Source organism: Amborella trichopoda, chromosome 1 (assembly GCF_054954075.1).
Source record: "Amborella trichopoda isolate Santa Cruz 75 chromosome 1, AtrichopodaSantaCruz75HAP2 v2.0, whole genome shotgun sequence".
NCBI classification, from domain to species: domain Eukaryota; kingdom Viridiplantae; phylum Streptophyta; class Magnoliopsida; order Amborellales; family Amborellaceae; genus Amborella; species Amborella trichopoda.
In genome coordinates this window covers 2,752,183-2,766,336 of record NC_142336.1, presented here as the reverse complement: position 1 = coordinate 2,766,336, position 14,154 = coordinate 2,752,183, and the positions used below count along the sequence as shown (strand labels likewise).

At 36.6% G+C, this 14,154-nt stretch overlaps 2 protein-coding genes across 56 annotated transcripts in view; one reads left to right on the top strand and one right to left on the bottom strand.

Annotated features, from left to right (window-relative positions):
* LOC110006653 (large ribosomal subunit protein uL6m) overlaps nucleotides 1-4,120 on the top strand; it is a 36,273-nt gene extending 32,153 nt beyond the window's left edge. For 8 of the 41 annotated variants that reach the window (XR_016045754.1, XR_016045767.1, XM_020662880.2 and 5 more), the window contains one exon: nucleotides 3,536-4,120. Coding sequence is in view for 27 of the 41 variants with exons in the window: in XM_020662880.2 (XP_020518539.1) it covers nucleotides 3,559-3,945 (387 nt within the window). In the remaining 14 variants the exon portion in view is untranslated. Of the gene's footprint in view, nucleotides 1-2,236 lie in introns of all 41 variants that reach the window. The other 33 variants (XR_016045713.1, XR_016045634.1, XR_016045642.1 and 30 more) reach the window with 11 other exon arrangements.
* A 3,429-nt stretch (nucleotides 4,121-7,549) lies between these two features.
* LOC18427051 (uncharacterized) lies at nucleotides 7,550-12,715 on the bottom strand. 15 transcript variants are annotated; one of them, XM_088851994.1, is made up of 11 exons: nucleotides 12,139-12,704; nucleotides 11,322-11,416; nucleotides 10,840-10,951; nucleotides 10,667-10,749; nucleotides 9,877-10,010; nucleotides 9,040-9,089; nucleotides 8,816-8,908; nucleotides 8,580-8,671; nucleotides 8,157-8,263; nucleotides 7,992-8,062; nucleotides 7,550-7,882 (listed from the first exon to the last, which is right to left on the bottom strand). In XM_088851994.1, exons 3-10 carry the CDS (start codon nucleotides 10,884-10,886, stop codon nucleotides 8,027-8,029), a joined length of 642 nt encoding a protein of 213 aa, XP_088708120.1. In that variant the 5' UTR covers nucleotides 10,887-10,951; nucleotides 11,322-11,416; nucleotides 12,139-12,704; the 3' UTR covers nucleotides 7,550-7,882; nucleotides 7,992-8,026. The 15 variants fall into 15 exon arrangements, 10 of the variants coding, with proteins under 10 accessions (XP_088708120.1, XP_020518543.1, XP_088708213.1 ...); XM_020662884.2 differs by having other exon boundaries at nucleotides 10,840-10,965; nucleotides 12,139-12,702; XM_088852087.1 differs by lacking the exon at nucleotides 9,877-10,010 and having other exon boundaries at nucleotides 10,840-10,965; nucleotides 12,139-12,699.
* Nucleotides 12,716-14,154: the final 1,439 nt, after the last annotated feature.

The following is a 14,154-nucleotide window of genomic DNA, read 5'->3' as shown; positions in this document are numbered from 1 at the left end:
TGAGATAGAGGCGACCATGATTGAGAGAATGATGGGAGCACCATAGGAGGGGTCGGCCAGGAAGCCTAGGAGCGCAAGTGGAAGCCCCATTTCTCGGGCGTTCATGGATTCCGTGGACTTCTCGGCAACCGGAGCTTCTAGTTCAAGGGATTTTGGCTGTGAGAGATGGTGAGGAATCTGGCCTGCTTCCCACTCTGAATGAAGATCAATGAGGGGACGAAGAGAGGGTTTATTGTAGGCATGGATCTCATTGGAAGTCTGATCCAACGGTTTAGAGGAGGCAGCAAGGGGAAGAAGGTCTAACATGCAGTGCATGGCTGCGGAGCGAAATGATGAAGGCGGTGAATTTACGAGATAGCAGGCATTAAGGGTGGAGGTGATGGTAGATAGCGTGTAGGATGGTGTAAGGCCCCTAGGGAGAGGAAGGTGGAGGGATACGGGCAAGGAGCTGAAGAGAATAGGGAATGAAGGGTGATGGGGCTTGTGGTGAGAGAGAACCTTAGGATGGGAGAATGGGGGTTGGTAGATCGTGTGCATGGGAGGAATCGTTGAACAGGTCGTCCAGCATCGACGAGGGGGGCAAGGGGGGGTGTGAAGACGCTGATGCATGGTCACGAGGTGGAGTGGTAGACGGCGAGGGTGCGAATAAAGTCGACGGCAAATAGGCCCTTTGAGATACAAAGGGCTGACAGTTCGGTGGGACGTACCCGACCCACATGCACTTACGATAGACGCATGTCCTGATGGTCAACTTCTGTAGTTGCCACTCTTAAGATGCCATCATGCGAAGCAGAAGGCGGTCAAGGCCGAGGGTGGGGGACGTGGGCGGAGGAGATGGAGGATGAGGGAAGACTGCAGCCGGTGGCAATGTAGGTGACAGGGGTGGTAGAGTGAGTGGTGAGGGGGTGGGTGGTAGAAGGTGAGGCAGTGGTGGTGCTGAGCGCCGGGGGGGGGGACACTGAGGGATGATGAGCCCTTCGGGGAGGTTGGAAGTTGTTGAATTTGCGGGTCCGACATTTCCAGAACACTAGCGTTCAATGGTTTTGGGCCTCCAGGAAGGAAGCAGAAGAAGGATGCAGAGGTAATGAAGCCTTCCCAGAGACGGGTGGAGCTACAAAGCGAGGCAAGGGAGGGGAGGTTGTCAACCAGGATATGAAAATAGTTTCTGGCCACATTGAGCCAAAGGACAGAAGGTATGCTCTAAGGGTCCAGGACGTCTACAATAAGACGGAGAGATCTTAGGGGGTATGCTCTCCATGGATTTCAAGTGCACGACGACGAAGGAGCTGCAAGCGTTGCCAATGGATTTGAAGGTGTCAAGGCACCATGAATGAAGAGGGATGTCGGAGGCTGTAACCCAAAATTTTTGACGACTAAAGGCTCCAATGTCTTCAGACCACTTGGAAAGGTGAAGAGTGGCCCCCTTGAATTAAGGCGAAGCAGAACTCGTGAGAGAGGAAAGAGTAGAGGCCAATGTTGGGAAGGAAAACAAGAAAGACCCATTAGATAGGGGACATGTGATGCCCGGTTTCTTCCACAGTTACTTCGCCCATCTCTCGATGCCTTTGCAGCCGTTACGCTAAGGGTGGAAGATATCGATAAGCGAAGATTTGTACTGCTCGGCGAGATGAGCAGCAGAGGAAGCTGGGATAGGGATGACAGTATGGGGCACCATATTGTGCAAGCTGATCTAAAGATTTCCATGGACAATAGATTTACCAGATTTGTAGCATTTTAGGAGCTCCAAATCCAATTTTCTATGACAGAGGATGATTTGCAAGTAATGAGGAGCTTCGTTGGGTTCTCATCTCGCGAAGCTTATATAATATGCTTAATATTATATACATATACCTCTTTGAATACTAATTTCCCTATTAGTTGACATTGATAATGTGTTATGCTTGACAAATCATTGAAGTTCTTTTTTATTTTAGATATTTATCCTTTTATTATGATGGAAGCGAGAGTTAAAGTTTAGGTTATTTTTAGATCTCATTCTATTATTTCTTGGTTAAGTAGTTATACTTCAAAAATTCTTCTCTTCCAATCTCTTGGTCCCCACGGAAAGGTTTCACATTCTTCCTTTCGGGATGGCAAGATTAGGCAAATCTTATTTATTTGTTGCTTTCTCCATACCTCTCGCAAAAGCATGAAAAGAAAAGAAATGCTCGAATGGTATGGTCCCTTCGTTACCCTAGAATGAAAAGGGTGACCTCATAGTTTTTGGTCTATGAAGGTGCATTCTTAGGTGCTTCATTTTCCCCATTCAGCCCGAACCTCAACTTGTGCTCGAGAGATAGCTGTCCATACAATGATAAGATGTATGGATTCTCAAGAAGAGAGGAGCAGTGGTCGTCCCCCCAGACTGCCCAGATCCTACGAGTGAATAGAGAGTTGGATCTATATTGGATCTCACCTGAATCTCCCCATCTATCCTCATGAGAAGAAGTTTGATTTCAAACTCCAGCTCGAACGGGAGGAGTACGTCATGGTAATGTGCTTGGATGATGCTTTTATGGTTCATATCATATGCCTTGATGTTGCTTTACTCCTTTTAAAACCTTTACACACATGCACACATAGATACTTCTGGTGTCTATTAATGGATTTCTCTGTGTATATATAATCATTATAAGAGTGTAAACATGATTTGTAACTTGGAAACCATGGTTTCTTATTGTCTAAAATTATAGTAATTGATCCTCATGTTTTTTCTTAATCTAAATCCTTAAGAAAGCGATAAAAAGAAAACATGCAGTTTATGTTTTTCCTTATTTATATGAAATATCATATTTAACTTGTCTTTATTTACACTAATAATAAAAAAAATAAAAATTTCTTCCGCCTTTCTTGCTTCAATTTACAGACGTGTGCATGCGTAAGCTTTATATTGAGTTTCTGCTGATTTGATGAACGAGTCTCTAAGTTGGAAGGACTGATGCTTTCCCAGTGTAACTGAAATCAACTGAGTCTTTAAACTATTTCATCATTTCCTTCATTATTCCTAATTTTGTGCGGTTAGTCTTGGATCGTTCTCCCATTTCTGCATTCTGGATTCAGTCCTTTTGCTCAAAGTGAACCTTAATTTTGTTTCTTAGGACATAGGAATCTACTAAGTAATAGTATGTATCCCTAGGCTGAGGTTGAACTATATCCAGTATGCATCACTAGGTGGGTTATGAAGGGAAAATATGTTTACAGGATATCCACTTTTCTCTGCGTCTTTCATATTTTGAATGTTTTGATGGAATTTTATATGCAGCATTGTCTCATGAGAAAGAACATGATGTTCAAGTGAATGCCCATTTCAAATGATGATTCTTTCTTTGTAAATATCTGTTGGCAAAAAGTACGGCTATGTAAACTTGTACCAATCTGAACCGAATGACCATTCTATGATATTTCAGGATTTCATCCAGAAAAACTAAGAAAAGCAGAGTCTTACTCTCAAGCTTTTCAATTAAAAAGTAGTGATATTCTTTGTTTCTCTATTAATCTTTAGTTTCCTATCTAAAGATCCAAGACAAACATTTAGGATAAGGTTGTGAATTGGAGGATATGTCTATTGAGGCGAAATTCTTTCGGTTCCTGAAGATTGTGGGCGTGGGCTTCAAGGCAAGAGCAGAGGCAGGAGGGAGGATGTTGTTTTTGAAGTTAGGATATAGCCATGGGGTCGAGCTTACAGTACCGCCTACTGTGCGTGTATTCTTCTTCAAACCCAATATTATCTGTTGCACAGGAATACACCTACAGAGGGTTGCTCAGTTTGCAGCTGCAGTGCGAAGTTGTAAGCCCCCTGAAGTGTATAAAGGAAAGGGAATCATGTATCTTGATGAAGTTGTCAAGAAAAAGCTCAGGCAAGAAGTCCAAGTAAGAATCTTGAGGTGCTGTTCCTCTTTGCCCTGTGTGTATTTATTATTTTTAAATTGGGAAAGTTTACAATAAAATTATTTACTTTTGATACGAAAAGGTCACAATCACCTCTAGCTAATATGAAATCATTATCATCGAGACTTTGGGTTTCTACCAATAACTATGCCCAAAGTCCGAGAACATTTTCCTCTAACCTTGTTCGGAGAAAAGGAGGAAATTGGTACACATTACATCTGCTTGAAATAAACCATAAGATTGTGAGGAGTTGGCATATAGTGTCATCCCTTGCGTATACACTTTACACGCGTTCTCATTATAACTGCTGAGTATGGTATTTCTTTTCGTCATCATTACTTTTAAATCTGATAGCTTGGGTGTGTCACAAGGTTCAAGAAAATATCTTTTGATTGGTCAATGAAATAAATGTAGCCACCCAATTTCACATTAATGGTCTCGATTAATTGTGATCACTGTATACCAAAAGTAAATGGTCTCATTATTTACTTTTCCGATATTATTTTAGATATTTTATAAGCAATGGAGTGTTTTCAATGTTTTAAGTTGATGAATTGCACAAGTGGCTTCTCAAGGATATAATGCCTTCTCTGTTTTCATGTATGGTCCATGTCTGCTCTATCTTATTTAAGGAAAAAGTTTATATAAGGTTGCATCTTTAAATTGTAGAATTATAGATGCACTTCAAAAATCCATCAAAAAATATTGTTTTAATGTTGGAAAAACCTCTAATTGGTCATCTCAACATTGCGAAGCATGAATGTAGGGAAAAAAAGATTTTTAAGTCCCAAAAATAGTGTCTTACAATACATTATCTAGACCGTCCATTTTCAAGATTTTGTAATTTTTATAGATCTACTTGATTTCAACCATTTTTGAAGTTTTAAATTTTATAAATAGATATAAAAATAGATTTTGAGATAATCCTAATAATTTTTTCACCAAAATCACATGTTATGGTACATTTGGAGGTGCACCTTAATTGGATTGATTAAGGTTGCAACCTTATAGAAACCACACCCTTTATCTAAAGTAGGTGCCATTTGAACTTGGAAAATTTTTCTCTATTATATCTCACATAATTAGTCGGTGCTTTAAAAATCGTTGATCTAGATTGAAATCTTCATGTATAGACTATATATAATGTGAAAGTATAGGATGAGACCATTTACCTTAAAAATCGTTGATCTAGATTGAAATCATTGTGTAGACTATATATAATGTGAAAGTATAGGATGAGATCATTTGCCTTTGGTACAAGTTGGTCACATTAATCTTGACCATTAAATGTGAAATTGGGTGACTGCAATTATTTCATTGACCGTGTCCTATATATATATATATATATATATATATATATATATATATATAGATGGGAAAATATAAAATATGACAATTTACCTTTGATAAAATACCGGAAAAACCTTTATACACGGTGCTGATTCGGCACTCGTACGTATCTCAGACAAAATGGCTAGAAAAAGTGACGGAAGGATACTGTTTTGGCCCTCTTCCAAGTCCAAGAGAACCAATAGCTCTCTCTGGCTGGACGCACAAACTAAATGGAAAATCTCTCAAAATACCCATAAGAAATGAATTATTTGACAATCTACCCATATGCATCTATTCCAACTCAATATCATGAATAATTCTTATGGATATGGTATTAAATTATTGATCCTTCATGGGTAATTTGATTAATTTTCCTAAATAATGCAATCTTAAGCTTGTTTTAAATTCAACTAATCCTAGCAAAATTTATTTCATTTATATATGTAAGCTTAAAAAATAATTTCCATGTTAATATACTTGGCTCAAGGATTTCACTGGAATCAAAGTAAAATTTTGAAAAAAGCTTTTGTGTGCTCCAACGGCCTTTTGGGCTAGCAAATGGCCGGCTATGGATTGGGCTGGGCCTTCCCTAGCCTTGGCCCGACTAGGGTCCATAGATATCTCAATTGGGCCTAGACTGGACAAAAGGGCCCTTGGCCTTAGGCAAGTGGCTAAATGACCTGGCTTGGCAGGGGTGGGCAGGGTTAGGCCTAATAGAATTTCAAAAAGCTAAAAAAGAAAAAAAAAAAGAAAAAGAACGGCACAGTGCCGGCCAAGGGCAATGGACTGGCCCTCTAGCCGAGCTGTGTCTTAATGGCCTTGGATGAAATCTTAAGAGCCTGGGCTGATATAATTGGAAACTGTAATATTGCGAAGGAATGTTTTAAAACCCTAATTCGGCATTGGATCAGCACTCTGATCAACAGAGAAGAGGGTCGGTGAATCTGATTTGAGGAATTGGTGAAGAATAAATAAAAAAAATGAACAACGTGGGAATTAGGCAGTTCTCCACCTCGATTGCCCACCTATGACCATATCAAACAATGCTTATCCATATCAGTTTTTTTATAACACTACTTTTGAGCATATGATCTATGGACTGGTCATCCACTATTCATGATCTATAGACTAGACATCCACCATCCATTCTCAGCAATGAACAATGGAGATGAGCTCTTGATCAACTTTTAAGTCTATCATTTGTCATTAATTAGGATAACTCATATATGTTGCTAGTTCATGAGGATGCAACATTGCCCTTGGATGTTGCAGTGGGTTTTATTTGAGTTTGTGGACATATGTGCATGTAAAAACTTATTATTTGTCCATTTCTATCGAGAAGGAAATTAGGAGGCTCATGTACTAGGTAGTGTGCTTCTCTTATTGTGAATTATTTGTGACTTTTACTTGGTTGTTTATGGCAGCTGGATTCTATTGATCTGCTCTATTTATTTGGACGAAGTTCCTATAAGGCTCAAGCTTTATAAAAATAAAATAAAGCTCACCTCAAATCCTTGTTCGGAAAGCACTTTCGGCAACGAAAATTTTCATGATGGATCTAAAATCAATTTCAACATTGACAAAAAATTGAAACTAAAAAAATGATATAGATCTTACGATCTAAAAACACTTATTTATAAGGTAAAATAGAGTGTCTAAATTTTTTTTTACAATATATACCATTTTTAGATCTTAAAATCCGAATTCTTTTTCACAACCATAATATTCAAGTTGAGATGATCGATGCAAAGCTTTTCCAATGCTTGAATTGTAATTTTCAATGAGTTATAAGGTGATGCTTTACTTATCTTGATAGGGCTTTAGTGGTATCAAACGATTTATCTATTTATAATAGTAATACAAAGTCCATGTTCAAAAAAAAAAAAAGAACGGTGACGAGGACGGAAAGTTGATGGCCCAAGATTGTACACCGTATATTACACACAATGTATATAATATACAGATCCAATTACAAAATGGTGGGCATCAGCCGATGCATTGAACATGCAAGTATAATATCCTTCCAAGAGTCCATCTTAGAGTTGAATTTTCAATTTAAAATTATGCAAGTTGATAATCTTGATCACCACAATTGTGAATCTAACACAAAAAAAGGAAAAAAAAAAAAAAAAATGGAAGAGAGAGAGAGATTCAACCTTAAATATCGTTCATCATAAACTTTGCTTTAGGATTGTATTCTTTTAAAACAATCTATTTTTAAAGTTTAAAATCCTTTTTTTCCCCTCATCTTCATGATCACAGGAATCAAAATGATGGACAACTTTAGATCCAAAAGCCATATATAAGATGGATATTTGGAAAAAGACTGCAGTTGAATGAGATCTTCATTTGAATAAGACACCATTTAAACTTTTCTCATTGTAATATGGTCCCTTATTTCACTATATCCATAAGAAGAAACTTTGTAGAAATTGGTGTCTTTTTTTGCGAAACCAAACCTGGTCTTCTCCCCCACCCCATTACTCGCACGACAGAGAGAGAGAGAGAGCTATGCAAATGTTGCCATAAAGAACAAAAGCATGGTAATCTTCATAACGAAGTTCATATAAGGGTGCATAATTGTAACTCGTTACGAAGGAAATTTAAGTGGCATCTATGAGGCTGGACAGCTTCTCATTGAAGATATCCCAAAGGCTGACCCCTGCAGATTTATCGCTTTTACATAATTTACAACATAATCCACCTCAAATAGTTGAGAAAAGGTTTCGATGATGATGATGATGACATAATATATAATGTGAAGAACATACCTTTTTGAAGTTTTAGATCATGTAGGCTTTCAAAGTCAAAGAACATATGACTGAATATCATATCCTTGCATCTAAAATATCATAAAGGAATTATAGTTCCATAATGAGAATGCCAGATGGAAGATTTGGAAGATAGTACTACAAGTACGGCAGCAGGTTGCTTACTTTAAGAAATGTTAGCAAGAGAATGACCCCCAAGTTCCAACAAGCATGCATGGTAATTGGAGCAAGAAGGTTTCGAGTTTGAGCATATACAAGCCCCAAGACAATACCTGATACCATTGACAACATCAAACCGTATGGTTCAGATATATTTGAGTTTAAATGGGCTTAGTAACTAAAAAAGTCGACACTGGTGGAAATAGAAAACTGTGCATCGGAATGAGGCTTCTTTTAACTGTAATGCATTTATGCGTGCATAAATGTCAGTGAGAGAGAGAAAACATCTTCAAGTGTGCACCTGCTTCAAATAGAAGATACAAAATAAAGCATGCATTCTTTGAAGCAACTAAGATAGCAGTAATTTTACAGTAGTAATCAATTAAAGGACACAATGAAAAAATTTGTTGCGTTGGAGGAAAGTCTCACCAAATATAAAAATCTCCACAAATTTTCCAGGGGACAGGTGGCAAAGGGCAAAAATAAATGCACTAACACCCACGGATACAGGTACAGGTAACCTGTCATGTAAGCAAGAATGTGAGCATATAGTTTCTAGGAATAGTTATAGAAACCCATAAGTCATGTTGACACACTCTCTCTCTCTCTCAAAGAAAGAAAGATGGAAAACAACAAAAGGAAAAAAGAGGGAAATTGGAAGTCACCATTTTGTTAGGGAAGTCATTAGGAAACCGCGATATAATGTCTCTTCACCAAGCGGCGCCAGAATTCCCGTTACCCCAAGCACACAAGCAGTGCTGACAAAATTATATATACAACAATTGCACAAGTTTAAAAGGAATTGCACAAATATGATGATAACCAGCTCTATACACCTCAATATCACGTAAATTATTGGAAGATCATATAGACTTCTTCAGATAGAAACCTGATATTTGATGCACCTATAAGAGGCAAAAGCTGCAGTAAAGACTCTGCCTGTAATGGGACATAATGGGACATAAAGCCAAAAAAATTTAGGCATACAAGGAATCCAGTTCTGGTACAATAATATTTTGTATCACCTTCACAAAAATACTTAGAAAGTGTCTTAGACAAATTGGCAGAAATTGGTTTTGTAATAATAGGTGATCACACCTACAATTTGCTTCAAAATAATGATTCCCAATGTGAAAAATAATTCTTAACTGAAAATAATTCTAAACTATGTGATGACTCACATACGAAACCTGATATGCATTCCCATGTCCATCATCTTTGATACCCATGTCATCTCTCCAAGGGCACACCTTTGAAAAGATCCCATGACATGGCTAAGCTAGAATCAACTACAAACTACTCTTCCTGGCCCTTTTGTTGTTTTTTCACCCTCTTGGTGCACCCTTGTTGGGCAGCCTTTATTTTTTGTATAGAGCTCCCGCTTCATGGGAAGCTTATTTTTTGTATATAGATCCCGGCTTTTGGGAAGCCTATTTTTTGACACCTTATAACCCTCTTCTTCTCTTAATAGAACAGTTAAATCATTTAAAAAAAAAAACCCTACTCTCCCTGGCCCAAGCGAACCTACTGGAACTATACTCTTTATCTTTCAACAAACTTGGTACTTTCTGTGGAACTATACATCCTGATACCGACAACATCAGACTGAAGATCAACGTTTCTACCCATATAGCAACTATGATGAAAATGACTAATGCATGTCCAAGCTTGCAATACTAAATAGCCAGCAAAGTTCACAGAATTATGTTAGCAAAGGAATAGAGACCCCATTTTGCATTTGACCAGCACTTGCACCATGTATTAGAGTCCTTGTGAGAAATACAGAAGTTGATGCAATTGAAAGCCCAATGCCTCCCCATAAAACCCAACCACACTGAAGGTCAAATGGTTTCCTCCATTCTGTTACAACAAGCAATATAAGTTAGCAATCTCTCTTCCTACAACCATACAGTCCTATGATCAACAACAAGCCACCTTCCGAATTTTAGTTCTGAGTCTACAGTGTTCTTTAGAATTCCTTCACATAGTGCATAGAATCGATTTTGAATATATCAATTTATTGAACAGGCCTTAGTTTTCTTAGATTCTGATTATAGGTAGATTGGTAAAAGTCACGTCTCCTTTCCAGGTCCTTTTGGGGGCTTGTAATCAAATTCTGGACAGATTCATATAGTTTATTACATATTCTTATTCCTTTGACTGTAGTTTATTACATAGTTCGGTGAAAGAGAAAGATGGCAAGCAAATCCAACAAGATTAACTCCTAGGCATTCAAATTTGGTGGGGTACAATAGATGAACCCAAAACTTGAGATCCAAAGCTTGGTATAACATTAGGCCTGTGCAACTATAATTGTGTAAATAGATAAAAGTTACTATCGTATTAAAGCTGAAATTGAATATAATTGAATGCTTATCCTTTTTTCTTTCATTTCATTTTTTATTTTTTTTTTTGAGTTTTGATACATTTGAGAGCTTCTTCAAAAAGTAAATACCACTCACATTACAATAATAAAAAAAACTGATTCATACCCAAGTAAAAATATCATGGCCTACCATAAGAGAACAAATTGTCTGAAAATGGTTGATAAGGGCTAATGAATACATACATCACTGAAAGCTTAGCAACTGTTTTAAATCTGCAATAGGCAAATAATCAGTGTTTTTCAAGTTCCAAATTGACACCAACTTTGCCATAGAGGAGAGTAAATGAGAAAGGAACATCTTACAATTGGTCAATAAAAAACCTATTTCCTTGTTCATCCATGCTCAGCATTGGTGCTTGCAGACCCTCCAAATGAGGCTGAGGTATCTTTGACAACCCTTCTGATTCTATTATCCCTGTCAAAAGAATACTGACAAAACACCCTCAACATCTCTATTAATTAAGGAAAGCTGAAACAACAAACCCAACATAAATATGGATGGTTTTGAAAGAACACAATAGAAGAATCAAGGAAGCGATAAGGTACGACTTTGTGGGTTTACGACTACTACATGAACAAATGCAAAGATAGAAGAACAAAAAACACTTAATAGGCAGGAGAGAAAGATATGATATCTAATTGATGTGAAAGAGAGAGAGAGAGATGAAGCAAAGCTAGAAGAATTAAAAACTCTAAATTGCAGGCGAGAAAGATATGATATCCTTCTTTTTTAACGAGTGTGTGTGTGAGTGAGAGAGAGAGAGAGAGAGAGAGAGAGAGATCACCTCATGACATATGGCAACATGACAAATACCGCGACCTTCCAATCCCATGGAACATCCCATGGTTGCAGAATTGGCCATAGATTGATCTTTGTGGGCTAGAAGTTAATTCACAAGAGAGAGAGCAGCGTTAGCTATCAACAAATATCCCAAATATAATACATGGCTTGAAAATTGAAAGACATCTTCCCCTCATTGTCTTCCAGACAATAAAATATAAAACGTTAGGGATCCTAATCCTACAACACATAAAGGTTATCTAGCTCTAGAGCATCAAATATTTCCAGTTGAAACGATCGTTTGCATTATAGGATAGCTCAAGTTAAAACTCGTAGTAAGTATTTTTCGCATGCCTAAAAATTGTATTGAAGCCAAAAGAACAATAGAAACTACTAAACATTCTATATGTGTATTTTCAAAGTGAAATGGCATTAAACTTTGCTCGCAAAACTTCTATGTGAAATTTTTTTGATAGCAAAATTTTAAAGAATTTAAAACCTTTTTTTACAGATGAATTTGAATTATTTATCCATTTTCAAGCATTCCAATAACAATCACAATAGGATCATGCCATTTGTGAGCAAATAAGAAAAATGGATGAATACAAAATAATTCATACAATCTAGATTACCCCAAAGAAAAACAAATTATCAAATGCCAAATTGAGGACAGCCCCAACATAATTCTTCATAAATACTCAAAATTCACAGATTCATTGGTATTTTCTAAAAAATTACAAATTTCATCAATTTTTCCTTACTCGAAGTAAAAGCTGCAGTATCTATACAGAACATTTATTTTTTAAAGTGAAGCACCCTACCTTATCGGAGCAATCCACGTCTGATTCTTCAGAAGATTTACAGAAACAAATACCAGAAACATCATTTCTCAGTCTTTTATCGAAGGATCTGTGCGAATCATCACAGAATCTCACAAGAGATACAGTGCGATCTGATTTGGAAGAATAATGCTTGAAATTTCCAGGGATAGTCCTCAAATGGAAAGGATTTAACGATGAAACAATTGAAAATTGTGAAACAGACATTGTAAACCTTAATTTGAAGCAGAGATCATCTGATGAACCCTAATTAGAATCAGAAATCATCAATCGAACTGTTTCCACTATGATATAATCAAGAAACTTGAAGAGGATCCCACCAAATAAATTATCAGAAGAATAATCCATCAAAGACCCTAATTTGAAGTAGAGTTCATAAGAGAAATCCTAATTTTGAAGACGATTGCAGAATTTCATGAGAAACCCTATTTTCGAGGCCAGGGTTTAAAGTTCAAAGATAAGAGGAAGAAGAGGCGGGAGAATGGATAAAATCAGCTTGTCTCATACGCGGGTGTTTAAACTGATGGTGGTAAGTGAATTACGAAAATACCTTTATTCTTTTCAAATAATAACAAAAGAAAAATGTTTATATAAAGGTGAGGCCCTAAACAATCACCTCAAAATCTCATTAGAAGAGGTTGTTTCAATGCCTTAAAATTGATCATCCCAATCTCAAGATGTACAGACATGACAAAAAAATGGATTTTAAGTCTTGAAAATAGTGAATCTTTTAATGCATTTTTAGATCGTCAATTTTCAAGAATTTGAAGTGTTCATAGATCTGCTCGATCTACACTATTTTTAAAGCTTTAAATTTTATAATTATTTATAAAATAAATTTTCAAGCCATCACAAAGATTTTCAGTTTTGAAACAATATTTTTCAATACTATTTGATGGTTTAGAGCATCGGGCTTATACAAACTGCACCCATAACAAAATTACCCCTTGATTAATTGCACTGGTTTAGGTTCTAAATCATCATCATCAGAGTTTTATCCCAACTATTTTAGGGCGGTACACAATTTCTAGTTTACCATTTTGCTAGATCGGGTCATTCTCTCAAATCAAATCTCTTCTCACTACTTGTTAGATCAAGAGTCACTCCCTCCAATCAAATCTCTTCTCACTACTTCTATCTATTTGCTTTTTCCCAATAGCCAAAGATATTCCACTCTTTTGGGGATAGAAAGTACATTTTACTCTTGTAAAACCTTACTTCAAATTAAGGAAAAGTATGGAAATATATTATTTACTGTTGATATAAAAATGTCACAATTGAAAGTTTTCTTTTTTAAAAAAAATCGAACTTCGTGACATACCACAAGCTATCGGATTTAACATCTAATGAGTAGAAGTAATTATGACATCCTTGCAACAAAGATAAATTATCTCATTGTGACAATATGTACGATTAATTTTAGAATTTTTGTAGATGAAACTCTTCAACCTATGGAACAAAAAAAAGAAAAAAAATCTTTAATTATATCTTCTATGCACTTGAAAAAAATAATGTCTCAACTCTTAGGATTGTATAGTCTAATTTTAGATGGTGAGATCCAAGTGTTAAAAAACTTAAATTTCAATTTTTTTTGAAACCTTCTTAAGACCCACATTTCGGATCGATATCAATAAGAGCATTGCCCAAGAGTACGCTTGATTCAAACCCAACTTTAATTGAATAGCAATGGAGCTCTCTTCCCTTGGACAAAGCAAACAATTTGGAGCTCGGACACAGTTAGCATGTGGGCCAAGCCTGTAGAAATACGGGCCCCTTAATAAATTTATTTTTGAGATGGATTTTTGGACTTAATTTTTAAGGATATGTAATGTCTCACATGAAAATGAAAAAATAAATAAATTTTTTAAGGCAATGTGAGTTTTGAAGGGTAGTTTAGGTATTTTTTTATTTTTTATTTGATTGGGCGTAGTTTAGGTATTTTTTTATTTTTTATTTGGCTGGGGGCCATTTACATAGAACGTATATTTGGAAAAAAAA

Coding starts and splice junctions, on each gene's coding strand:
- LOC18427051 (XM_020662884.2), bottom strand. CDS start 12,363: ATGTCTGTTTCACAATTTTCAATTGTTTCATCGTTAAATCCTTTCCAT. Junction 11,417..12,138: donor ACGTGGATTGCTCCGATAAG/GTAGGGTGCTTC, acceptor ATTAACTTCTAG/CCCACAAAGATCAATCTATG. Junction 10,011..10,666: donor AGACAATTTGTTCTCTTATG/GTAGGCCATGAT, acceptor TTGTTGTAACAG/AATGGAGGAAACCATTTGAC.